General features: G+C 45.7%; 1 protein-coding gene across 30 annotated transcripts in view; it reads left to right on the forward strand.

The window, feature by feature from the left end:
• The window catches only part of NCOR2 (nuclear receptor corepressor 2), a 309,568-nt gene that overhangs the window by 243,547 nt on the left and 38,408 nt on the right, over window positions 1-27,613 (forward strand). For all 30 annotated transcript variants that reach the window (XM_070762126.1, XM_070762127.1, XM_070762128.1 and 27 more), the window contains 4 exons: window positions 1,635-1,785; window positions 12,590-12,739; window positions 17,418-17,504; window positions 19,598-19,878. In XM_070762126.1, the coding sequence (XP_070618227.1) occupies window positions 1,635-1,785; window positions 12,590-12,739; window positions 17,418-17,504; window positions 19,598-19,878 (669 nt within the window). The remainder of the gene's footprint in view (window positions 1-1,634; window positions 1,786-12,589; window positions 12,740-17,417; window positions 17,505-19,597; window positions 19,879-27,613) is intronic.

The raw sequence follows: 27,613 nt of genomic DNA on the forward strand, positions 1-27,613 counted from the left end.
TCCTTGGATTCGCGATTTCTTAAAAGGAGCGTCAAATATTAGACCGGCTCCCGTCCATAGGTTTCCCTCGTGGGATCTATCTCTTGTCCTTAAGGCCTTGACAGCTCCACCCTTTGAACCGTTGAGGACGGTATCACTGCGGTTTTTATCCATCAAAACGGCCTTTCTAGTCGCCATTACCTCGGCCAGAAGGGTGTCGGAGCTGTCGGCCCTGTCCGTAAGACCTGACCTTTGTCTATTCCATCCGGACAGAGTAGTTCTTCGACTGGACCCGTCCTTCATTCCCAAAGTGAACTCGGGCTTTCATAGAACTCAAGAGATAATATTACCTGATTTTTGTACACATGGCACGCACCCATCTGAACTCAGATGGCATAAATTGGATGTGAGACGGGCGCTAAAACTTTATGTTCGTAGGACACAGGCCTTCAGGTCATCGGAAGCCTTGTTTATTTCCTTTTCATCACATGAACAAGGTACTAGAGTGTCTCCACGAACTATCAGTCGTTGGATAAGGATCTGCATCACTGAGGCCTATAAAGCGTCAGGACAGACTGTTCCTCAGGGAATTACTGGTCATTCAACACGAAGTGCGGCTGTTTCGGCAGCATGGTCTACGCAGGCTTCGATTGAAGAGATCTGTAGGGCCGCCACGTGGGCGGCTCCATCTACCTTCATCAAGCATTACCGGATTGATACCTTTGCTTCCGCGGAAGCAGCCTTTGGGAGGAGGGTGTTACAAAGGGTGTGTTCCTCTTGACCGCCCTTGGTCCTGTTTTCCCTCCCTGTTCATGTCTTGGGTATATCCCACGTTGGACTCTCCTTGCAAGTGCATTGGAGAAGAACCGTTGAAACTTACCTGAACGGTCTTCTCGATGCACTGCAAGGAGAGTCCAAAACCCACCCGATTGGTGGACCAAGGGTTTCTCTTTTTGTCTGCCATTGTTAAGAGTTGGTCCTGGCGTATGCCTTCCAGTTGTTAATAAAAAAAGTTATAGTTACTGCTCCTTCGTTTCTTTATGACTGGTAGGCTAGGGGGCGGTACCTGCATAATGTTTAAATTAAAACTCAGTCCCTCCAATGAGACTGGAGAATTACCCACGTTGGACTCTCCTTGCAGTGCATCGAGAAGACCGTTCAGGTAAGTTTCAACGGTTCTTTTCCCTTGTCTGCTCTTCCCGTGTCGTCCTAACTTTAAAAGCAAACATAATGGTCCACCCCAAAACTTGATCTCGCAATAATAATAATAATAATAATAGTAGTAGTAGTAGTAGTAGTAGTAGTAGTAGTAGTAATAGTAATAGTAATAGTAATAGTAATAGTAATAGTAATAATAATTTATTAGATTTGTATGCCGCCCCTCTCTGAAGACTCGGGCGGCTCACCATCCTGGTGGCTCCTTCTGATTGTTTGACTGTAAACCTTTTGCCTGTCGCGTGTGACCGGAAACAAGGGTCCCCAGCTGGTATTTTAGCTCGACATTGTTCTCCTTTGTTTTGGGGGTCTGTTTCTTGGAATTCATTGCTCGTCTGCCTGGGCCTGCCGTTACGCCCGTGTGCAATTCTGCTTTGCTGTTTTCCTGCCTTAATTTCTCGTGACGCTGTTAAATCAGGCTCTCTTGGTCTCCTTCCAAGGGCACCCCAGCCGAAGTGCTGTACAAAGGAACCATTACCAAAGTAATCGGAGAAGACAGCCCCAGCAGAGCGGAGAAAGCGAGAGAGGAGGCGCTGCCCAAGGGACACGTCATTTACGAGGGGAAGAAAGGGCACATCCTGACGTACGATGGTGAGTTGGAGCTTGCTTTGATGGGAATCCTGCGGCTTGGTCGCCCCGCGGGTGGGGGAAGCCTCCCAAGGGGGTATTTGGGGGCTCCGTGCTTGGGATGAAAAGCCGATGCAAGGTCACGGGAGTGACGGGAGAACTCCTTCAGATGTTTCTGGCAGCCGTTGCTTGGTTGAGCTGGCATTAGCAATAGCGTTTAGACTTATATATCACTTCCCAGTGCTTTACAGCCCTCTCTACAGAGAGTAAGCATATGGCCCCCAACAATCTGAGTCCTCATTTTACCGATCTTGGAAGGATGGAAGGCCTTGAGCCAGTGAGAATTAAACTGCTGGCAGTTGGCAGAGTTAGCCTGCAATCCCCCATTCTAACCACTGTGTACCAGAGATGGGTTGGTGGGTAGGTGGATGGTGGATGGAAGGGAAGGAGGGAAGGAAGGAGGGAATAATAGCAATAGCATTTAGACTTATATACCACTTCACAGTGCTTTAAAGCCCTCTCTAAGCGGTTTACAAAGAGTAAGCATCTTTCCCCCAACAATCTGGGTCTTCATTTTACCAATTTTGGAAAGATGGAAGGCTGAGTCAACCTTGAGCCTACTGAGATTCGATCTGCCAAACTGCTGGCAGTGGGTGATCAGCAGAAATAGCTTGCAGTACTGCGCTCTAACCACTGCACCTCTGAAGCTCAAATCAAATCATGCATGGGATAAAAATGGTGGATAGAGAAACATTCTTTTTTCTATCACACAATACTAGGACGAGGGGGCCCTCCCTAAAGCTCATAGGGAAGAAAGTGAGGACAAATAAAGGGAAATATTTCTTCACCCAGAGGGTCCTTGGTTGATGGAATTCCCTTCCAGAAGAGGTCGTGACAGCTGTCAGCCTAGATAGCTTCAAGGCAGGATTAGACAGATTCATGGATGCCAAGTGTAATCATAGATGGTTATTGAAAGGGATGTCCAAGTGCCGCCTCTTTGTTGGTTGAGGCGGGCAGGGTTCCCTTGAGTACCATTTGTTGGGGGGTGAAGGGAAAGGGGGGGGTCTTGCCTTCCTTCTCTTTCTGTTCAACATCCCCATGGACAATTGGTGGACCGCTGGGTGACACAATGCTGGACTCAATGGGCTTTGGCCTGATTCAGCAGGGCTCTTCTTATGTTCTTATGAAGCTCTATGTTCATCATGACTTATTTTGCATCCCATCAAGTTTTTGAACGGATTAGGATGTGGCTTGTGAAGTCCTTGGTACTGTCTGAGCTCAGGGGTTACATAACCACTAGGTGATGTCAACGGTACAAGGCAAACAATTTTCCCCAGTTGGGTACAGGTAGTCCTTGACTTACAGCCAGAATTGTCCCCCCAAAATTTCTGTTGCTAAGCGAGACAGCTGTCAAGTGAATTTTGCCCTGCGTTACAACCTTCCTTGCCCCAGTTGTTAAATGAATCACAGCGAGTGTTAATTTAGCAACGTGGTTTTTCCATTGACTGGTTGTCTGAAGGTCGCAAAAGGGCATCATGGGACACAGCAAATGTCATAAATGTGAGTCAGTTGCCGGACATCTGAATTTTGATCACGTGACAATGGAGGATGCTGCGGCGGTCTTAAGGGTGAAAAACGGTCTCAAGTCACTCCTTTCAGGGCTGTTGTGACTTAGAACGGTCACTAAATGAACTGTTGTAAGTCCAGAACTACCTGTCATTACCTGTTTCAGCAACCATGTTTAGAGAGCACTAAGGACCCCACAGTTCAACCCTGAGCTATAGATACTCTCTTCTATTAGAATATAGTAGAGTAGAGTAGAAGTTGGAATATAGAATAGAATATAAGTTTGAATATAGAATAGAATAAGAATAGAATAGAATATAAGTTGGAATATAGAATAGAATAAGAATAGAATAGAATAAAGTTGGAATATAGAATAGAATAGAATAAAGTTGGAATATAGAATAGAATAAGAATAGAATAAGAATAGAATAGAAGTTGGAATATAGAATAAGAATAGAATAGACTAAAGTTGGAATATAGAATAAGAATAGAATAGAAGTTGGAATATAGAATTAGAATAGAATAGAATAGAAGTTGGAATATAGAATAGAATAAGAATAGAATAGAATTCTTTATTGGCGAAGGAATTTGGCTTTGGATCAGATGCTCTCAGCGTACACAAGATAGATACATTTGTTAAGAATCACGAGGTCCAACACTTAATGATTGTCATGGGGTACCAATAAGCAATCAGGAAACGATAAATATTAATATAAATCATAAGGATACAAGCAACAAGTTACAGTCGCCCATTCCTAAGTGGGAGGAGATGGGTGATAGGAACGATGACAAAAACTAATCGTAATGCAGCCTTAGTAAGTAGTTTGAGTATTAGAAGTATATGATTGGTTTAAAGAAATCAACCTAAAGCTATGGTTCTGAACATTTTTTTAAAAAAAACATAACATGTCTTATTTAATTCAGATTTTTTCAACCTGGGAGCCCTTTAGCTCCCATCATGGTGGCTAGGATAGACCCATCTCACAGAAGAAAGGCTTAAGACTTGATTCCCCTTCTTTTCAGCTTAGTAGTTCGTCTAAAGAAAAGAATTAGGGGTGACATGATAGCAGTGTTCCAGTAGTTGAGATGCTACCTCAAAGGAGGGGGTCAATTTATTCTCCAAAGCACCAGAGGGCAGGACAAGAAACAAGGGTTGGAAACTGATCAAAGAGAGAAGCAGCATGGAATTAAGGAGAAAATTCTTAACTGTGAGGACAATTAACCAGCGGAACAGCTTCCCACCAGAAATTGTGGGCGCTCCATCACTGGAGGTTTTTAAGAAGAGACTAGACCATAGAAACATAGAGGATTGACGGCGGAAAAATACCTCCTGATCCATCTAGTCTGGCCTTATACTATTTCCTGTATTTTATCTTAGGATGGATATATGCTTATCCCAGGGATGTTTAAATTCAGTTACTGTGGATTTACCAACCACGTCTGCTGGAAGTTTGTTCCAAGGATCTACTACTCTTTCAATAAAATAATATTTTCTCATGTTGCTTTTGATCTTTCCCCCAACTAATTTAATTAGACCAGTGATGGCAAACCTATGGCATGGGTGCCACAGGTGGCATGTGGAGCTGTATCTGATGGCATGCCAGCCGTTGCCCTAGCTCAGCTCCAATGCGCATGTGTGTGCCGGCCAGAGGTTTTGGGAGGGCATTTTTGGCTTCCAGAGAGCCTCCAGAAGGATGGGCGGAGGTCGTTTTTACCCTTCCCCAGCTCCAGGGTAGCCTTTGGAGCCTGGGAAGGGTGAAACACAAGCCTACTGGGCGTACCAGAAGTTTGGAAACGGGCTGTTTCCAGCCTCCAGAGGGCCTCCTAGGGGAGGGGGAAGCTGTTTTCACCCTCCCCAAGCATTGAATTATAATTATATACACACACGCCCTTTCAGCACCCAAGGAAAATAAGGTTCGCTCTCACTGGTATAGGTTCTCCTGTTTGAGCAGGGGGTTGAACTAGAAGACCTCTAAGGTCCCTCTACTCAATTCTAAATTCTAGTTGGAGACTTGGCACACAGAGCACAGTGTTCCCTCAATTTTCGCAGGTCCAAACTTTGCGAAAAGTCTATACCACGGTTTTTCAAAAATATTAATTAAAAAATACTTCACGGTTTTTTTTCCCTATACCAAGTTTTTCCCTGCTCGATGACATCATATGCCATCACCAAACTTTCGTCCGCCTTGAATAAATATTCTTTTAATAAACTTTAATAAATAAACATGGTGAGTAATAATCTAAATGGTTGCTGAGGGAATGGGAAATGGTAATTTAGGGGTTTAAAGTGTTAAGGGAAGGCTTGTGATACTGTTCATAGCCAAAAAAGGTGTATTTACTTCCGCATATCTACTTCGCGGAGATTCGACTTTCGCGGGCGGTCTCGGAACGCATCCCCCGTGAAAATCGAGGGAACACTGTAATATTTCCTCTCCGGACATCTGGCTCTTCCCTGTGAATTGCACTGCCAGCCTGCGAAGGAAAGCTTAGTTTACAGGCTATCCAGGACGACCAGAGTTTAAGGTCAGTGTGGATGTCCTCTCTGCCCCCCGGTGACACATCAGGATTAAGCCTCAGAGTTTGCCCAGTCGGCTTTGTGTATTTGATCGGACTGCGTCATTGGGATGCTTGAGTACAGCCGAGGGGTGAACGAGGGCCAGATGTCAATCCGAGATGCCCCAAGATGCTCCTTCACGCTCTTTGCAAATCACGAGTCCTGTGGGTTGAGTGCCCCTTTGCAAGGACACGCTTCCATCCCAATTAGCATTTTTTCCATCCGTCGCTTCTTATCTTCCCCACAGGGCCAAAGCCGTGCCTTGAAGAAAATCCGTCCCATAACGGCTGTTTTTTCAGACAAAGGACAGCTCTTTAGATGTAAGCAGAGCTACGTCGGAGATGAGGAGATGGATTTGATTCGATTAACAGAGTTGGAAGAGATCTTGTAGGTCAGAGGTCCTCAAACTTGGCAACTTTAAGACTTGTGGACTTCAACTCCCAGAATTTTACAGCTAGCTACTGGCTGGAGAATTCTGGGAGTTGAAGTCCACAAGTCTTAAAGTAGCCAAGTTTGAGGACCCCTGTTATAGATCATCTAGTCCAGCCTCTCCACCCAAGCAGGAGACCCTACATCATTTCTGGCAATGATAGAAACATAGAAACACAGAATACTGACGGCAGAAAAAGACCTCATGGTCAATCTAATCTGCCCTTATACTATTTCCTGTATTTTATCTTAGGATGGATCTATGTTTATCTCGGGCATGTTTAAATTCAGTTCCTGCAAATTTACCAACCACGTCTGCTGGAAGTTGGTTCCAAGCATCTACGACTCTTTCAGTCAAATAATATTTTCTCACGTTACTTCTGATCTTTCCCCCAATTAACCTCAGAATGTGCCCCCTTGTTCTTGTGTTCATTTTCCTATTAAAAACACTTCCCTCCTGAACCTTATTTAACCGTTTAACATATTTAATTTTTTCAGTTGTGTCCCCCCTTTCCCTTCTGTCCTCCAGACTATACAGATTGAGTTCATTAAGTCTTTCCTGATAAGTTTTATGCTTAAGACCATCCACCATTTTTGTATCCCGTCTTTGGACCCGTTCAATTTTATCAGTGTAGGTGAGGTTTCCAGAACTGAACACAGTATTCCAAATATGATTGTGAAGTTACATCTTTTGGGGTTTTCTTTGAATGGCATCTCCTACGTTCTCTTCGAGAGCTGAAAAATGTTGGTGTAGTGTGCTAGCTGGGTTGAGTTTATTGATCCTGAACATTAGCAACAACATTTGGACGTATATACAGTACCACTTCACAGTGCTTTTACAGCCCTCTCTACGCAGTTTACAGAGTCAGCCTGTTGGCCCGAACAATCTGGGTCCTAATTTTACCCACCTTGGAAGGATGAAAGGCTGAATCAACCTTGAGCCGGCCAGGATTGAACAACTCGCAGTGAGCAGAGTTGTGGAAGGAAAGGGATTTTTTTTCTTAATTATTTTTCTCCCCACCAAAAAAAGAACCAACCTCATATAGGTTGCTTTATACGCATTATATGCTTTAATGTATCTGGTTTGTGTGACTGACCCATTACTCATCTCCTGACTCTCTGCTAGGATTCCATGTTTCCTTTGCTGCATGTGCAGCCTTGATAACTCAGCGGTCACTCTGCAGACTCCTTCGCACTGATGGAGACGCATTGGTTGAGTTTTCGAGAGCTGTTTTCTTCATGGAGACGGGTGATCTCTGGAGGGTTTCAGTCAGGTCTCCAAGCTCACTTTACAAACACAACAGACACGGTTGTTGTCTCTGTCTCCGAGTCCGGTCCTCCGGGGCCGTCGGATGAGACATCTTCCTCCTCTTGGGCTTCTGCTTAGCTTTTGTCCCAGAGAGCAAGTGTCGAGCAAGAAGGTTCAGCCAAGAGAAGTTCAAAGAGGCCTTTGGCAGAGACGGCCCAGATGTTGGAGAAAATTGGGTGTGGGGTGTGGGTGGGAATGACCCGGGAGAAACTGGAGAAACAGGATTTCTCAACCTTGGCAGCTCCGTGGACTCCAACTCCCAGAATTCTGATTTCTGGCTGTTGACGTCCACATCTCTTCAATGTTGCCAAGGTTAGACAAAGCTGGATTATAAGAACGCTACACTCTTGTTACAGGGCCGTGATGGTGAATTTTTTGGGGTTCGCGTGCCAAAAGGGGTGTGGGTGGGTGTGTTAGCATGTGTGCATCTGCCCACACCCCTTCCCTTCCCCCCACGCATGTGCACACACACACGCGCTGCCCCCATGTATGTGTGCAATCCCCCCATCTCCGCACATGCACGCAGGCCTCATTGAAGCCTAGGATGCGAAAAAACGGCCAAACGGGCAAACCAGAAGTATATATATCAAGAATTGTCCTAAAAATGCGAGTTCTGGGTGTGTTTATAAATGAAGAGGCAACAGCCATCGCGATCTCTGGAACATTTAAAATTCATTAAAAACTACTAAAATTAACTAAGCTTTCGTTAGTCCTCTACTGATGATGTTAATAGAGAACTAACGAAAGCTTAGTTAATTTTAGTAGTTTTTTAATTTTAAATGTTTAATTTTAAATTTTAAATGTTCCAGAGATTGCGATGGCTGTTGCCTCTTCATTTATATATACAGTGATCCCTCGTTTTTCGCAGGGGATGTGTTCCAAGATCACCTGTGAAAAACGAATTTCCGTGAAGTAGAGGAAAGGTTTTTTTTAATGTATTTAACAAGTATTTGGACTTTAAAAAGCCACCCTTTGCATTAAACAGTCATTCTACATGTGATATCCTACCAGTTTCTTTAATAGAGTATAGTAGTACTGTAGAAGAATTTTATGGATTTTTAATGGATTTAAAATTTTCAATGGATTTAATGGATTTAAGTCTCCTTTGAAAACCCCTGAAACAGCGAATCTGCAAAAGCACCTGAAGGCCAGACAAGGAATAATGGATGGAAACTGACCAAAGAGAGATTCAACCTGGAAATAAGGAGGAACTTTCTGAAAGTGAGAGCAATCAACCCATGGAACAGAAGTTGCCTGCGGAGGTTGTGAGAGCTCAAACACTTGAGTTTTTCAAAGGGAGATTGGACGGCCATTTGTCTGAAATGGTGTAGGGACTTCTACAGTGGGGGGTTGGTCTAGATGACTTAAAAGGTCCCTTCCAACTCTAATAATCTGTAATACGTAGTTCTAGGAAAGGAAAACAAAAGGCCTGGATTATTGAGACAGCTGTGACTGTGTGTTCAGATGGGCAGGAAGGGGGGTAGATGGGGGGGGGTGGCGCCAAGAGGCGGGAAACAGCCCCCCTGCTGGTGCCTGGATACGTGATGAGACTTTGCCAATAAAAGGTCTCTAATGAGGGGAAATTTTGCAGCGTCTCCCAGCTGAATTGCCGAAGATTGGTGATTCTTAACGGGATAATGACTCGTCTGCGAAAGAAGCCGGGAGAAATGTTGAGGGAAGCATTTTCCTTTCCCCCCCTCCCCCGCCCTCCCCGCATGTTCCTTTGCCATAATTGAACCGGAGTTGGCTGGAAGGAGGGGCTCGTCCCTCTTCTTCTCGCCCTAGAAACACTTCGGAGCAGATGTTCCTTGATGACAGGATATGCAACCGTAACTTTCTGGCATGCTCGTAACACACATCGTAGAGACGCACTCACATCCGGTATCTCAGTACGTGGGGCTGAAGACTGGGGCAGGAAGATGGGCACTACTGAGTGCCTACCGCTATGGGCCACACTGTAGCTCTGGTAGGGAAAATGGATCTGCATGCACAACTCTGCGCGTCCGTGGCGCTCACATGTGCGTCCTAGCTAGATTTTGCTTCTGCGCATGCACAGGAAGCAAAATCTCACGCGGAAACGCATGTGAAAGTGAGATTTTGATAGTGATGTCAGCCACAGAGTTGGCCTTCTCCAGGTCCCGTCGACAAAACAATGTCGATTGGCGGGACCCAGGGGAAAAGGCTTCTCTGTGGCGGCCCCGGCACTCTGGAACCAGCTCCCCCCAGGGATCAGAATTGCCCCCACCCTCCTCGCCTTTCGTAAGCTCCTTAAAACCCACCTCTGTCATCAGGCATGGGGAACTGAGATATCCTTTCCCCCTAGGCCTATACAATTTATATATGGTAGGTTTGTGTGTGTGCTTGTTTGGTTTTTAATAAGGTTTTTTTTTAGTTATTTTAAATATTAGATTTGTTATATGCTGTTTTTATTATTGTTGTTATCCGCCCCATGTCTACGGAAACGGGCGGCATACAAATCTAATAAATAAAAAAACAAAACAGCCAAGCTCAGAAAGTATCACAAACCCCAAAGTTTTCATTGTCGTCCTCTTCTTCGCAAATCCCACTCCGTCCTAGCACTGATGATGTTACCTAGTTTCGTAATGAAATTTCTGCAAAAAAACAAGCCAGTTCAGATAAGCGCCATGTCAACCCTGAGCTGCAAATATTCTTTTTTTCTGTCCCCAGGAATTTCCTTGCCTGGTTGCTGGAATCAAACAAAACTATAGGGGGAGACAGATGGCGGGCCCAGAAGAGTTTATTCCCTATTCGTTTTATATATGGGGTGCCTATGCCACTTCAGTTGTCATAAATTCTGATTTGTGTGTATACCCCACACCGTACTTGGATTAGAAATCAGAAAAATAAGTGTATAAAAATACGCACCCCCGCAAAAGCCCAGGCCCCGTGGAAGACAAATCATAAAAACAGCATGGCTTCATTATGCACCAGCTGTCTTGTCCCAGGCCACACAAGCACACAAAGGAGTGGTTTTGTTTTTGGTACGAAAGGAGGTTAGTCCCAAAGGTGTTTTTCTAAGAGGCAGCTAGACTTTCATTGTTTTTTTTTCTCCCCCCTTGTAAGACATTTTGCTTCTCATCCAAGAGGCTTCTGAAATCAATGAACATTTTCCTAAAACTGCTGGTGGGATCTCTCTTCAGTCTCTCCTGTGTAGCAGTGTCCTTCTAAAAATAATAATAATAATAATAATAATAATAATAATAATAATAATAATAATAATAATAATAATAATGTAGAATTAGAATAGAATATTCTAATTGCAATAGCATTTAGACATATACCACTTCATAGTGCTTTTAAAGCCCTCTCTAAGTGGTTTGCAGAATCAGCCTATTTGCCCCCATTTAACCCACCTCAGAAGGATAGAAGGCTGAGTCAACCTTGAGTCGGTGGTGAGATATTAACTGCAGAACTACAGCCCTCAGTTAACTGAAGTAGCCTGCAGTACTGCATTCTAACCACTGCGCCACCCTGGCAGTAGAATAGAATAGAATAAGGAGAGGAGAGGAGAGGAGAGAGAATAATAGAATAGAATAGGATTTAGAATGGAATGGAATAGAATAGGAATACAATAGAAAACAGAGTTGGATGAGATCTTGGAGATCTTCTAGTCCAATAATAATAATAATAATAATAATAATAATAATAACAACAACAACAACTTATTAGATTTGTATGCCGCCCCTCTCTGGAGACTCGGAGGGGCTCAGACAAATGTCTCACATAGACGAATTGTGAGGATGGAAGCAAGTGTTTAGGCACTGGAGAAGGGTGCAGATACCAGGGTGTCCAGCAAATCTGGAAAACGGGGAAATCAGGGAATTATCAAGGAAATCGGCAGTTCGGGAAATATCAGGAAATACATGAAAAAAACTGAATAATTCAGGGGGGAAAACCAAACTGTATTAAAATGTTTAAAAGTCAGGGAAAAATCATGTAAAAAACCATGGATTGTGCTGCTTGGCAGAGTCAAGTAAAAATGAGCATAACTGTGGCAACAACTTGCTTCCTCAGCTACCGATATTTCTCCACGGCTTAGCCGTTTGGTATGACGTCATCTACAACCGCGCATTAACTAGATTGCAAGTTACAGGGAAATGTCAGGGAAATATCAGGGAATTTCAATCAAATGCTTTTCCCCCAGACACCCTGAGATACCTTCATCCCTCATTGTTTTGCCTCTTGTCTGCCAATTTATTATTCCCAATGGCTGACTCTTTGGCTGTGAGAAGATCTACCCTTGGCCGAAGCTTCTTGGATGAGAAGTGAAACATCCTCAAGGAAAAACAAAGGAAGTTCAACTTTGGCTCTTGAAAAAAGCACGTTTAGGACAACCATGATCTGGATGAATAAGAATCTCCATCAACAAATGAAGCTTGCAAAAAAAAAACCCCACCTGTTGATGATAGAGACAAATTTTCCTTGCAAAGTTCATTGTGTCAAGCTTTGTGTTAAGTGTGCAACACTTACAAGAGTCGCCAATAGAAACGGCACACTGGAAAGTTATCCGGTGGTGTCTGAGGAACTGAGTTTGCAGCAGCTTCACGAGCCAACCCTGGTTCAGAGTCAGGGTGGCCAGATTCAGGAGTCAAAGCACGTTGTGTGGGTTTTGGTCAAAGGACAGTTTATGTTCACTGCTCCGTTTTACTAGAAAGAGTCCTTGATCTCGCTTGTTTAGTGGGGCGGGACACCTTCTGTGAAGAGTTGTGGTCCACGGACAGCTTGTATTCGCTGCTCCATTTTACTAGAAACTGTCCTTGGTGTCATTTAGTGGAGTGGGAGGCCTTCTGTGCAAGGGTTGTGGTCCACGGACAGTTTTTGTTCGCTGCTCTGGTTTACTAGAAACAGTCCCTGGTGTCATTCGTTTAGTGGGGCAGGACATCTTCTGTGCCAGGAGTTCCACAGAATATCTTTGCTCTCCTCACTTTCCTTGTATTCTTCTCTTCCAGGTGGAGTTGCTAACCAGGTCCCTAAAGAAAACAGCAGGAACACCGCAGCGATACAGGAGATGACCGGCACCAAGAGAACGTATGACATGATGGAAGGGAGGACAGCCAGGCTGATATCCGGACGTGAACTTTCCTCTGCTAATATAGAAGGTTGGTTTCGATAATCACCTTGGAAGGGATCCTATAGATAGTTCTTACACCCACCATACACACAGAGACCAAAATTTCCACTGCTAAGCAAGGTCCTTGTTAAGTGAGTTGTGCTCCATATTACTACTTTTGTTCTGTCCCCAAACAGGACAAACTCTCTGTCGTTAAATCAAGTATTCCTTTATTGGGGCGCCATCAACCCCTGCAAAAAGTTTCTCTCTCTCCGCAGGCTATCAACGGCTGACCGGCATTTTATTCCCAGAGCTAGGGCGGGCCTTTGCTAGCAGCGGTGGCTCTTCTGTTCCAAGGACCAGCCCATAGATTTCCACTGCTCGCCTCTCCTCTGCCTTCTGTGTATCTGCGTATTATTACTGTTGTTGTTGTTGTTGCTGTTGTTGTAAGGGGCCTTGCAGGTCATCTAGTCCAACACCCTGCTGGTGCAGGAGACCCTACATCATGCTAGTCCAATAGCAGTCCAGTCTTTTCTTGAAGGTCTCTAGTGTTAGAGCGTTCACCATCTCAGCGGGAAAGCCTTTCCACTGGTTAATCGCGCTCTCTCACTGTCAGAAAGTTCCTCCTTATTTCCAGGTTGAATCTCTCCTTGGACAGCTTCCAATCATTGCTTCTTGTCTGGCTCTCCGGTGCTTTGGAAAACAATGTGACCGCCTCCTCCCTGTGGCATCCCCCCAAGTATTTGTAGACTGCTATCATGTCCCCCCGAGCTTCCTCATTGCTAGACTATCCATGCCCAGTTCCTGCAACTTTTCCTCGTATATTTTAGTTTCTAGTCCCTTTATCATTCTGGTTGCTCTCTTCTGCACTTTTTCTAGAATATCAATGTTTCTTTTGTAGTGTGGTGACCAAAACTGAATGCAGTACTCCAGGTGTGGTCTAACATTATAGAGTGGTATTAGCACCTCCCTTGTCTTGGAGTGTATTCCTCTGTTTATGCAGCTTAAGATTGTGTTGGCTTTTTTGTGTTGGCATCAGGCACTGGACCCAGAAGTTCCTCCTCTTCTTCATCCACCCTCTCCATATCTGGCAGCTGTTGACTCTCCGTCTGAGGGCTGATGGACAGCCTAGGTTCCGCCTCTGTCCCTCCCTCTGCCAGCCTCACTCCCTCTTCCCCCTCGGAGCTCCCAGGTTGCCTTGATGCTGGCCCTGACCCCCACGCCATCTTCTCCTCTTCATCTGATTTGGCTGCTGGAGGAGCCAACAGGCCACAACAACTTTTTTTGCTAGAGTTGTTAAGCGAATCACCACAATTGTTAAATGAACCTTATCATCGTTAATCGGAGGTGACTTCCCTGTTGACTCTGGTTGTCAGAAGCCATCTGGGAAAGTTGCCCATCATGATCACGTGACCCTGGAACAAGCAAAGGTCATAAATACACACCAGTTGCCTAACGCTGCACAGGTAGCAAAAGTTGAGCTGCGCATGCAGCTTCGGGTGTCTTGCATGCGTGTGCATAGGTCCCGATGTGTTTTTGCTTCTGCGCATATGCAAGATTTCTCCGATTTTTTGTTTCTGCGCTGGTGGGGAAGCAAAAAATTGCGCATCCTCTTGCAAGATTTTGCTCCATGCGCAGAAGCAAAAGCATGCTAGGACGCATGCGCGCACATGCAAAAGACACCCAAAGCTGCACGCACCATGCACCGATAGCAATGGTAGGAACAATCCACCCCTGGTGCAGTTGTAGCTTTTTAAAAATGTTATTTTTATTTACAAATACGTATAACAAACAAAAAATATTTAAAAGCAGTGGACGTTACCTGACAGGTCAGTTTACATTTCTCATGATATTCATTAATACTTATTCATTCTTATGTAGCTAATATTAATGATTTATTTACAGTTTCTATACATCCTTTAAAGTAGATCTTTTCTTCCTTCTCTCCACTCCCCCGGATATTTAAACTTCTATTTCTTTCTCTTTAATCATATCATCTTTTGTTTTAACTATCTATTTTGAACTTTTCCATTTTTCCATCCAACAGTAAAATCTATCCCGGCACTTATCTGAACCTTCTTTATTTTATTTATTTATTTATTTATTTATTTATTTATTTATTTTTTATTATTATTATTATTATTATTATTATTATTATTATTATTATTATTATTATTATTATTTCAATACAACATAGCAAATAAGATCACTGTGCTGGATTTCGTATTTCATCACCAGTCGGGCGCTTCCCAAGCACCTAGGACTGCATGATGTAGCGGCAAATTATGTGTGCGGATCCCAGTAAAGCGGCCTTTTGCAATTGACAGATGGAGATTTTGTCAATTCCGATGGTTTTCAAATGTCCGCTGAGATCCTTTGGCACTGCGCCCAGCGTGCCATGTACCACTGGTCTGGGACCACTTTCAATTCAATTCAATTTATTAGATTTGTATGCCGCCCCTCTCCGAAGACTCGAGGCGGCTCACAACAGTAATAAAAACAGTACAGTGATCTCTCGGTTAGCGCGGGGGTTACGTTCCAAGACCTCCCGCGCTAACCGATTTCCGCGTTATACTGGATGCGGAAGTAAAAACCACCATCTGCGCATGTGTGCCATTTTTTTCATGGCCGCACATGCGCAGATGGTGGAGTTTGCGTGTGGGCGGCGGGGAAGACCAAGGGAAGATTCCTTCAGCCGCCCAACAGCTGATCTGCTCCGCAGCGCGGAAGCAGCGAGGAGCCGAAGATGGGGTAAAGGCAAAGGGGAAACCCCATCTTCGGCTCCTCGCTGCTGCCGCGCTGCGGAGCGGATCAGGTGTTGGGCGGCTGAAGGAACCTTCCCTTGGTCTTCCCGCCGCCCAGGCAAAGGGGAAAGATCGCTTGCCGCTTTGCAGCTTGGAGCCTTGCTTCGCCTCCTTCGCTGCAATAGGCAAGCGGCAAGCGATCTTGAGAAAGAGAGAGAAAGGAGGGCGACTTGCCAGTCCACGCCCCCCTGGATGAACAGCCTCGCATGGCCCCAGCGCCGGGCTCCGCTGTTGCCTCCGCCCCCATTCGGCTCTGCAGCTGAGAGGCCTTCCCGGCAGAGCCCTCCCCAACAGCTCCCGCTGCCAGCGCAAAAAAGAAAAGAAAAAGAAATCCCCAAAAGAGGCAGGCACAAAGCGGGGGCACAAGGGGAGCTGCCCGGCAGAGGTTGCTTTTTTTCTTCTCGTGGGCAAGTGGAGGGGGGGAGAGAGAAGGGAGGAAGAGAGTGTGAGAGAGGAAGAAAGAGAGAGAGAAATGATAGAAAAAAGGGGAGAAAAAAGAGAAATGAGAAAATGATTGAAGCATAGTGACAGGAAAGAAAGAGAAAGAGACAGAGAAGTGACTCTTGGTGATGACGTATGACGTCATCGGGTGGGAAAAACCGTGGTATAGCAAAAAAAAACGCGGACTTATTTTTTAATTAATATTTTTTGAAAAACCGCGTTGCAGCGTTTCGCGCTAATCGAGAACGCGCAAATCGAGGGATCACTGTATAACAATGGAACAAATCTAATAATAAACTAATAACAAATCTAATAATAAAATATATAAAAACCTCAACAATTAAAAACCATACAGCACATACACATCAAACATGAAATATAATAAGCCTGGGGAAGATGTCTTAGTTCCCCCATGCCTGGCGATACAGTATAGGTGGGTCTTAAGTAACTTGCGAAAGACAAGGAGGGTGGGGGCCGTTCTAATCTCCGGGGGAAGTTGATTCCAGAGGGCCGGGGCCGCCACAGAGAAGGCTCTTCCCCTGGGGCCCGCCAAACGACATAGTTTAGTTGATGGGACCCGGAGAAGGCCAACTCTGTGGGACCTTATCGGCCGCTGGGATTCGTGCGGTAGAAGGCGGTTCCGGAGGTATTCTGGTCCAATGCCATGTAGGGCTTTAAAGGTCATTACCAACACTTTGAATTGTGACCGGAAACTGATCGGCTTATGCCAGAGTCATTGCAGCTCGATTTTTTAGATCTTCGTATTTCACTAATTTCTCTAGCTATTATTATTATTATTATTATTATTATTATTATTATTATTATTATTATTATTAATTAGGTTTGTATGCCGCCCCTCTCCGGAGACTCGGAACGGGTCACAACATAAAACATAAGTTCATATGTTAATTTATCCAGACTGTTATTTTTTCAATTACCTCTACTCCTTTCGGTATGTCATCATTTTCCATGCTTGTGCAAAAGTTATCCTTGCGGCTAAGTTATGTGCAAAATCAGGTATAATTGACTTTTTCTAGCTTCTCCCGTGCTATTCCCAATAGAAAAAGTTCTGGGTTTTTTCTTGCAGTTATAGCTTTGAATGGTCATGAAATGAATGCTTTTAAGTTGTGGACTAGCTGTAGATAGTTGCCTCTACTGGGTAGAAACAGGAAGAATGGAAAAATTTCCCTGGGAAATTTTCTTTTCTAGTTGAAACAAACTCACTCCTGTCTTCGGTCATTCCTTGTTATCTAGAAGAGGATTCTTTTTTTAAAAAAAGTTTCAAAACATGCAGAGTTGTTTGGGATGGTGAAATTTGGAGATCTTCTTGCAGCAAAACAAAAAGCAGATCCTTTCATCTGCTTTTTGGGGTATTCAAAACCTAAGATCTTGGGGAAAGAAAGATTTACATGCTTGAAATGTCATTGTTTTAATTTTAATTTTCTTGGTGTGTGTGTGTGTGTGTGTGTGGGATCGTTTTAGGTTTAATGGGCCGAGCCATTCCTCCTGAGAGACACAGCCCGCTCAACTTAAAGGAACCACATCATATCCGAGGCTCCATCACGCAAGGTAATCTTGCAAGCAAAGTAGGACTTTCTGGGTGTCCATGGTCTACCCAAGCTTAGCGTTGGTTGATTCTGCCAAGTCAAGGAAGAAACAAGGTTGGAAGGATGTCTCACTTTGCTTATCTAGAACAGCGAATGCTGGCTGGGGAATTCTGGGAGTTGAAGTCCAGATATCTTCAAGTTGTCAAGGTTGGGAAATACTGATCTAGAAGAGGGGACTTCAAGCTTAGCAACTTTAAGACTTGGGGACTTTAGCTCCCAGAGTTCCCCAGCTACCGAAAGTTCTAGTCCTGCCTTAGGCACAAAAGCAGGCTGGGTGGCCAATCACCAGGAGATGGTGAGTTCTAGTTCTGGTTGGAGAACTCCAGGAGTTGATGTCCACAAGTCTTGAAGCTGCCAAAGTTGGACATCCCAGGTCTAAGCAGTAGTGGGAGTAAGAACATAAGAAGTGCCATGCTGAATCAGTCCAAAGCCCATTGAGTCCAACATTCTGTGTCTTGTCCATGGGGATCCTGAGCAGAAGGAGAAGGCAAGACCCTCCCTTTCCCTGGACCCCCAACAAATGGGACCCAAGGAAATCCTGCCTGCCTCAACCAACATAGAGGCGGCACATGGACATCTGTTTCAATAACCATCTATGATACACTTGACATCCATGAATCCGATTAATCCTGCCTTGAAGTTATTCAGACTGACAGCTGTCATGACTTCTTCTGGAAGGGAATTCCATCAACCAAGGACTCTCTGGGTGAAAAAATATTTCCCTTTCTTACCTGTGAGCTTTAGGGAGGGCCCCCTCACCCTAATATTTTGTGAATGAGAAAAGAATTTTTCTCTATCCACCTTTTCTATCCCATGCATGATTCTATACACTTTGATCAACCGGTTCAAGTCAACCGATTCAGGCCAGTTCAGGTAAACCAGAGGTTAAATTGCTGCCTGGCCCCACTCCACTTTTTCTAGGAATCCCCATACATCCCGTTTTCATTCCCAGGAGGCTGCAGGGAGGCCTACTAGGCCCAAAATGGAATGAAGGAGTGTGTGACACAGCACAATTTTTGCTCCCAGGAGGCTGCAGGGAGGCCTAGTAGGCCCAAAGTGGGTCGCGTCAAGGAGCACATCCAGGGAAGGGCTGCCTGGCACTACGGTGTGTTCCTGGCGACAGGCGTGCTCATATCCGGTGTGAGATTCGGCTTCCTACACATGTGCCGAAGCCAAATCTCATGCGAGGATACTCTCGTGTGTGAGATTTCCTCAAAATTTGAAAATCGGCAAAATCTCACACATACGTGTGTCCTCGTGCAAAATTTGGTTTCCTGCACATGCGCAGAAGCCAAATTTCACACAGATGCATGTGCCCGCCTGCCAGTCAGCTGGAGCTGTGCACGAAGCTCCATTTTTCCAACTGGGACTGCGTACCTGACCATTCTGGCTGTAGCCCAAGACTGGGCACGTCCCCTCTGCAGCCCGTTTTTGCTGTCAGGAGGGTGCAGGAGGCCAAGTGCTGGCTATCACACACCCCTGGCCACACCCACCCAGCCATTCATTAGGGCAGAGAACCCATTGTTAAATTATTTGGATCCCACCCCTGGGTCTAATAGGTTGTCCAGCAGAAAACTCAGGGAATTATCAAGGAAATCGGCAGTTTGGGAAATATCAGGGAATTATCAGGGAATTTGTGAAAAAAACGAAATAAATCAGGGAGAAAAACGAATTCTTAAAATGTTTAAAATTTAGGGAAAAATCATGTTAAACAAAAACGGATCGCGCTGCCTGGCAGAGTCAAGCAAAAATGAGCATAACTGTAGCAACAACTTGCTTCCTCAGCTAACGATATTTCTCCACGGCTTAGCCGTTTGTTATGATGTCATGTACAACTGTGCCTTAACTAGATCACAAGTTAGAGGGAAATGTCAGGGAATTTAAAAAAGCTTTCCCCTGGACAACCTGGTTTTTGTAATTCCTTTTTCTACGCTGGCTGGGGAATTCTGGGAGTTGAAGTCCTCAAATCTTAAAAACTGGCAAATGTGGAGGCCCCTGATCCTAAAGGAAAGGAGAAGATTTGATATGCCCTCTTTCTGTGCATTTTTCCTTTAGGAATTCCTAGGTCTTATGTCGAATCTCCCGAGGACTACCCACGAAGGGAAGCCAAGCAACTCAAGAGGGAGAACACACCACCCAGGGATTTACCAGAAGCCTATAAGGTCAGGAGCCACGAGTCCCTCACTCCGTTGAAGCTGAAAGCAGTTCACGAAGGGCTGGTCACTACGGTGAAGGAAGCCGGGCGGTCGATTCATGAAATTCCAAAGGAGGATCTTCGTCGTACGCCCGATCTTTCCCTCATGGCCCGGCCCATTAAAGAAGGATCGATTACCCAGGTACAGTATCTTACGTGGCTTGAAAAAATAATCAAATTGTTATTACAGTCGTAGACATTGTATAGGGCAGTGATGGGCAACCTTTTGAGCTTGGTGTGTCAAAATTCGCCAAAAAACCGAGCATAACTCGGGTGGTGTGTCACCTTGAGAAAAAAACACTCTCACTCTCTTCCTTCCTCTCTCATCTCTCACTCTTTCTTTCTTGCTCTCTCTCTCTCTCTTCCTTTCTTTCCTTCTCTCTTCCTTCCACTTTTTTCTCTTTCTCTCTTTTCCTTCCTTCCCCTCTTCCCCTCCCTCTCCCTCTCTCCCTTTATATTTATCTCTTCCTTCCTTCCTCTCTTCCTCCCTTTCTCTCTCCCTCTCGTTCACTTTTCTCTCCCTTCCCTCCCTCCTTCCCTCCCTCTTTCCCTCCCTCCCCCCTTCCCTCCTTTCCACTTCTCTCTTCCCTCTCCCTTTTTTTCCTTCTTTCTCATTTGTTTTGTTTCCCTCTCCCTCGTTCTTTCCCTCCATCATTTTCTCATTTTTCTCTCTCACATTCCCTCCCCCTCACTTCTGTTTTCTCTCCCTCTCTCTTGCTTTCTCTCTTCTTTTTTTTCCTGCCCTGCAACACGCCGCGGGGCAATCGGCTGCAAGCAGGAGCTCCAAGACGGTGGCACCGACGTAGGGTCGCAGTACATTGCTGGCACTGGCCCGCTGGCTGGGCTGGGACGGAGGTGCCAGCCCCATGCCCAGCGCAGCAATGTACGGCGTCCTGCAACACATAGAGCCGCCACCGGTACCTTGCAGCCAACCACCCCACCGCCGCCCCACGGCTACTACTCAGTGCCCTCCCGCTCGACCCACGTTTGGCTGCGCCACCTTCGTGGCTTGCCCTGCTGCCCCGCACCCGCTAGAGCTGCCCAGTGTAGCCGAAGCGCGGGGCGGAGTAGGCGGCGGCTGCTTCAGGCCCGCCCCCGAGCTGAGCTTCCTTTGGCTTCCTTTGAGGCAAAGCTGCAAAGCTCACCTGCTGCCTCGAAGGAAGCCAAAGGAAGCTCAGCTCAATGAGGATCGGCTGTTGGTCTCTTCAAGCCGCTGTCGCCCACTGCGGAGATCCCTTTGCCTGGAGGCGGAGGCGGCCTCAGACTCTGCAACAACGCAGCCCCGAAAAGGACCGGCTGTTGGTCCCTTGAACCCGCCGCCGCCGCCGCCTCTGTTCGGGCGAAGGGATCTCCGCAGTGGGCGGCAGCAGCTTGAAGAGACCAACAGCCGATCCTCATTGAGCTGAGTTTCCTTTGGCTTCCTTCGAGGCAGCAGGTGAGCTTTGCAGCTTTGCCTTGAAGAAAGCCAAAGGAAGCTCAGCTCGGGGGCGGGCCTGAAGCAGCCGCCGCCTACTCCGCCCCACGCTTCGGCCGCGCTGGGGCAAAGTAAACTGAGGCTAGGCCCGTCGCCCCGGCTCCAAGTGCGGGGCCTGGGCGGGCAAGCATTGGGAGGGCCTCGCCGTCGCTTGGCGGGAGAAGAGCTCCCCTCCCCGCGATCCGGGACGGCATGGCCGTCAACAAGTTAGTGCACGGGGGTCCTGATGGCTTGCTTACGGCCCCCTCCAGCCGCTCTTGCAGGGCTTCCAGGCTTCCCGCGGGGCGGCGAAGAAGCAAAAAAGCGGCACTGGAGGGACCAAGACGGTCTGCAGCTGAGCGTCTGGAGGAGGAGGAGGAGGAAAGCCAGGGGGCGGGGAGGAAAGCGGGCCTGCAATTGGCCAATTTCTTTCTCGCCTTCAGGGAGAGGAACTGCTGCTGCTCTGCCATAGGGTGCTTTCCTCCCCGTCCCCTGGCTTTCTTCCTTGCCGCCCCCAGACGCTCAGCAGCAGAGTGGAGGGGAGATTCGGGAGCTTATGGTAAAATCTCGTACGTTGCCGGGGGCCGGGTAAATGGCCTCAGCGGGCCGTAGTTTGGGGACCGCTGCCCTAAAGCTCCCCGTTTCTCCAGCCGCGTGTCACCGAAAATGACTACGCGTGTCAGTGCTGACACGCGTGTCATAGGTTCGCCATCACTGGTATAGGGCAATGATGGTGAACATCTTTTGGTTTGTGTGCCAAAAGTGTAGGTGTGCGTGTGTTAGCAGGTGTGCACGTGCCACACCCATTTCCCCCCCGCCACATGCATGACACCCTCTGCACTGCTCCTGCACATATGCACAATCTCCCCTGTCCACACACATGTGTACAGACATCACTGAAACCTGGGACCAGTGAAGGGCCACCAAAATTGTTACTACCACACTGTGGGTGTGGCTTATTTTATGGGTGTAGCTTGATGGTCATGTGACCAGGTAGGAGTGACTTGCCGGCCATGTGACCTGATGGGAGTAGCTTGGCGATCATGTGACTTGACCAAGGATTTTCCAAGAACCTCTAAACAATCCCCATATCAATGGACTCAAACCAAGAAGGTCATCGAATTCACTCAGCTCTAGAACAGTGAAAGGACAGAAACATCTCACTTAGGATTTTGAAAGCACGTTTTGCGCATTGTCATAAAGATGCCTTCATGATTAAAATGGCCACTCACAAAATAATCACTTACTCATGGACAACAACCTAAATAAAGTGTTCCTTGCTACTTTCACAGCCTAAGTGAACATCCCAAAATGCTCCATTCCACATAACAGTCTTAACTCTCATTCCTGCAGACTATGAAACATAATCAAGGTTTCTGGCAAAACATTTAGTTTCAAGCATTATTCATTTTATTTTCTAGAGCAGGGCTCCCCAAACTTGTCAACTTTAAGCCTTGTGAATTTCAACTGCCAGAATTCTCCAGCCAGCTATGAAGACCTCTGTTGTAGAGAATACTATATAGCCATTTGGAAAGGAGGGGGATATCAGAGCTGCACTTTTGGAAGCTAGCCAGCCCAAATAGCAGACCAGCCCAACTAGTTAACCAACCCAACTAGCCAGCCACAGACCAGTAGATATAGAGTTGCCCACACCCATAATACAATGCCTGGGGAGGGTGAAAATGGCTTCCCCCTCCCCCTGGAGGCCCTGCACCTGGAGGCCCTCTGTTTCCCAATTTCTGGTGGCCCTGGTAGGGCCGTTTTTTGCCCTCCCTAGGTTCTAAAGGCTTCTCTGGAGCCTGGAGAATGCAAAAATGCCTTCCCCCATTCCCCTGGAGACGCACTCTAAGCCAAAAAACACCCTCCCATAGCCTCCGTGTGAGCCGAAAATCAACTGGCCGGCATGCACATGTACGCTGGAAGTGAGCTTGGGCAACGGCTTGTGTGCCAGCAGATGTGGCTCCGCATGCCACCTGTGGCACCCGTGCCATTGGTTCGCCATCACTGAGCTAATCAATTTGTGTCGATAAGTGTTTTCCTTTCTTTTAATTAAAAAAAACAGCAACAACTGTAGAGGTTCTTGGTCATCCAGGTCATGGCTGTCTCAAAGGTGTTTATTATTTTTTTCCAGGAGCCAATTGCACTTTCTTGTTGTGTTTTCTTTTGAAGACGTTTCGCTCCTCATCCAAGAAGCTTCTTCGGTTCTGACTTGGATGGTGAGGAATGGAAGGATTTACACTCCTTGCAGACAGCTGGTCATTTGCATCCTTTTAGAACAGCGGTTCTCAACCTTTTGTCAGGAATTAAAAATCTCTGGGTAATATCTTAATGCAGAAAGTAGGCCTCGGTTGAGAATGCTGAGTCATTCAGAGGCAGTTGAGCTGGTGGCAACCTAGCAGTTATGAGAAAAGGATTTAACTAGGCAAGAGCTCCCTGCTCTTTCTCTCTGTCTGTTCGCTGTTAGCTGTGTGCTGTTGCTGTTCGTGAGAAGTATGCTTTGAAGAAGCTGAAATGCTGTACAAGTTGATTCCTGTGAGGTATTGAACTAATATAGTTGTAGCAAGGTACTAGTAAGATACTAGTTTATTGTATGTATAGTATAGACAGTAATAGTAGTATAAAGAAGTAAATATTGTTTTCCACAACTTCCTACTGCTGCTGTGTTTCATTGAAGATTTCAACTCCATTTCTACTGGTCTATGGCTGGCTGGTTGGGTTGGTGGGCTGGCTGGGCTGGTTTGCTGCTTGGGCACAAACAGGATAGTTTCTGCAAAGGCAGCTCTGATACCTTTCTAATGCCGCGACCCCTTAATACATGTTGCGGTGACCCCCAACCGCAAGTCTAGCACTAATTCTCCCAAGAGAGCTTTAAGCTGATTGGCAGGAAGCTCAGTGGGACACCTGTAATGTAAACGCCTGATTGGTCAGATTGTAAAAATATGTTCCAGGGCACCAGAATAGAAGCTTTAGTTCCCTGTGAAACGGTCATTCAATCCCCAAAGGCTGAGAACCTCTGCTTTAGAAGGTGATTCATTCACTACCATCCTGTCAGAGCTGAAGAAGCACATATGAGACCCCATTTGGAATAATACTGGGTCCAGTTCTGGAGACCTCACCTACAAAAAGATATTGATCAAATTGAACGGGTCCAAAGACGGGCTACAAAAATGGTGGAAGGTCTTAAGCATAAAACTGATCAAGAAAGACTCCATGAACTCCATCTGTATAGTCTGGAGGACAGAAGGGAAAGGGAGGACATGATCGAAACATTTCAATATGTGAAAGCGTTATATAAGGTTCAGGAGGAAAGTGTTTTTAATAGGAAAGTGAACCAAAGAACAAGGGGGCACAGTCTGAGGTTAGTTGGGGGAAAGATCAGAAGCAACGTGAGAAAATATTATTTGACTGAAAGCGTAGTAGATGCTTGGAACAAACTTCCGGCAGACGTGGTTGGTCAGTCCACAGTAACTGAATTTAAACATGCCTGGGATAAACATATATCCATCCTAAGATGAAATACAGGAAATAGTATAAGGGCAGACTAGATGGACCAGGAGGTCTTTTACTGCCGTCAATCTTCTATGTTTTTATGTCTCACGTTTTTCATACGTTATTTCACATTTTATCACAGTTCTTTGTTTCTATTTTCAATCCATTTATACCAATTATTCCAAATCTCGTAATATTCCAAATTACTTGCTCCCTTAATCTCCATCGTCATCCTATCCACTTAAGGGCATTTGTAAATTTTTTCTATAAGATTATTTTCTGGTGGAATCACTTTATTTTTCCAAAATTGTGCATATGATATTCTTGCAGCCGTTGTTATTGTATATGTGTCATTAGGTAATGCATTTTCTTTGGGTACTTTTTTGTCCTAATTCTTAGTAGCATACCTTTTGGGGTGATTCTATGTTTCTAAGCTTGGATGAGAAGTGAAACTCCTTCAAAGAAAAGCCAAGGAAGTCCAGTTGCCTACTGAAAAAGCACCCTTGGGATAAAACAAGAACAAGATGGCTATTTCTAGTGACCTGGTCCCCCTGATTGTCCAGCACAATTGATGGGGCACATTCCTTCATTGCAGTTCACCCCAGCTTGACCCAAAGGCGATTTAACCACAAACGGCATTCAAGTAGAGTAAACAGATGGTTTCTAACCTCCCCTTGGAGACCTGCCATGCTTAGTTTGCACGGGGCAAGAATTATGGCTTGGCATTGCACCAAACAGGGCACCAGCCTGTTCCAAAACTGCCAGATGTGATCTATTGCCTTTGATGGGTTTGAATATACAGGCCTCTCCTGGGCTGCTTCGGCCTTGAAGCTCCGGGATTGTTTGCAAGCAATTGTTCTCCTAGTTCCAGATTTTCAAAACAATGCTTGGATCAGATCCATTCTTGTAGACTGGTAAAATTTGGGAGGGGGAGGTTGTTTCCATAGTGACAGGAGAGGGGTGATTCCCAGTATTTGGGGTAACAGATGGTTAGATTCATGTAGCAGCTTGCTTTCGGATTCTGCACTAATACAGAAAATGTCTATACGAGCAGAAAAGAGGAACAAAGATGACTAGGGGATTGGAGAAGCAGTAGGTTCCGCTTACCCACATACTGGCGAGTTGTGTGCCCGGTGCACCAGTTGCGGCCCTATTTGGACAGGGAGTCTCTACTCACGTTCACTCATGCCCTCATCACCTGGAGGTTCGACTACTGTAACACTCTCCACATGGGGCTACCTTTGAAGAGTGTTCAGAAACTCCAGATCATGCAGAATGTGGCCGCAAGAGCAATCGTGGGCCTTCCTAGATACGCCCATGTCTCGTCAACACTCCGCGGGCTGCACTGGTTGCCGATTAGTTTCCGGACACAATTCAAAGTGTTGGTAATGACCTATAAAGCCTTACATGGCATCAGACCAGAATACCTTCGGGACTGCCTTCTGCCGCACAAATCCCAGCGGCCGATTAGGTCTCAAGAGCTGGCCTTCTCCAGGTCCCATCGATTAAACAATGTCATTGTCAGGCTGAACTCTCTAACTCCACATGAAGACTTCGTCTGGCGGGACCTAGGGGAGCAGTCTTCTCTGTGGCGGCCCTGGCCCTCTGGAATCAACTCCCCCCGTAGATTCGAACTGTCCCCACCCTCTCACCTTCCACAAGATGTTGAAGACCCATTTATGTTGCCAGGCATGGGGAGATTGATGCCCCCCCCCCCTTCTGACTAGTAGGACTTGAGTGTGGTACGATTGTGTAGCTTGTCTGTGTTTTAATGATAGTGGATTTCTTAACTTTGTTTTTTTAACATTAGATTTGTATTGTATTGCTATTATTATTGTGAGCCGCTCCGAGTCCTTGGAGAGGGGCGACATAGAAATCTAATAAATATTATTATTATTATTATTATTATTATTATTATTATTATTATTATTATTATTATTATTATTATTATTATCTTGCTCCGGTTTCCATCCCGCACATACCCACCGGCCATCTGCTTTTTGCAGGTGCTGGAAAATGGCCCAAACCCAGGCCATTTCCAGGGCTATTTTCAGGCCATTTTAGGGGTGTTTTCCAGCTGTTTTGGGGTCTGTTTTCAGACCATTTCCCAGGGTGTTTTCAACCCCTAAATGGCCAGAGAATAGTCCGAAGAAAGGCCTAGAAATGGCCAGAAAAATGGCTTGGATTCTGGACTGTGTTTCAGGGTGTTTTCAACGCCAAAATGGCCAGAAAACAGCCTGAAAATGGGCCAGAAAACAGCCTCAAAACAGCCAAAAACAACTCCAAAAAACAGGTATCTGCGTGCTGTCCAGCTGTTTTTTGGGGTTTCAGGTGGTCATGCACATACACGCACATTCTGGTTTGGGCACTTGGTGCCAAAAAGATTTGCCATCACTGCCCTAAACTATTGACATCCAAAAGAATTTCTTGTTTGAAGGTGTTCCAGCCCGTCCAGACCAAGTGGGAATTAAAAAAACCCAATTCATGAAACGGGGCATCTTGACCTAGCATGGTCCTGCCCAGACTGGGGTTGCTGCTCCCGCTTCTCCAAGTGCAATGTGCGCGCGGCTCCAGCACATGTGTCCGAGAGAGATTTTGCTTCTGTGCATACACAGGAAGCAAAATCTTGTGATGGGATGCGTGTGTGAGAGAGATTTTGGCAATTTTTGCTTCCGTTCATGCGCAAAATCTTTTTTTAAAAAATAAATATGTTTATTGAATTTTTTTCCGTTTTAAAAAACAATACATAATCATATTTACAGGTGAATCAGCATCATATATACATTTTTATCAACAATGTATTTTAAGTTTTTTTGAACTTCTTGTTGTTTTATTTCAGTGTTTAGTTTGAGTTTCTTTTTTTGTCCATTGATACCATTTTGTCCAGATTTCATAATAGTCCGAATCTTTTTGTTTATTTAATTCCATTGTCAAT

Source organism: Erythrolamprus reginae, chromosome 10, assembly GCF_031021105.1.
Source record: "Erythrolamprus reginae isolate rEryReg1 chromosome 10, rEryReg1.hap1, whole genome shotgun sequence".
Taxonomy (NCBI): Eukaryota; Metazoa; Chordata; class Lepidosauria; order Squamata; family Dipsadidae; genus Erythrolamprus; species Erythrolamprus reginae.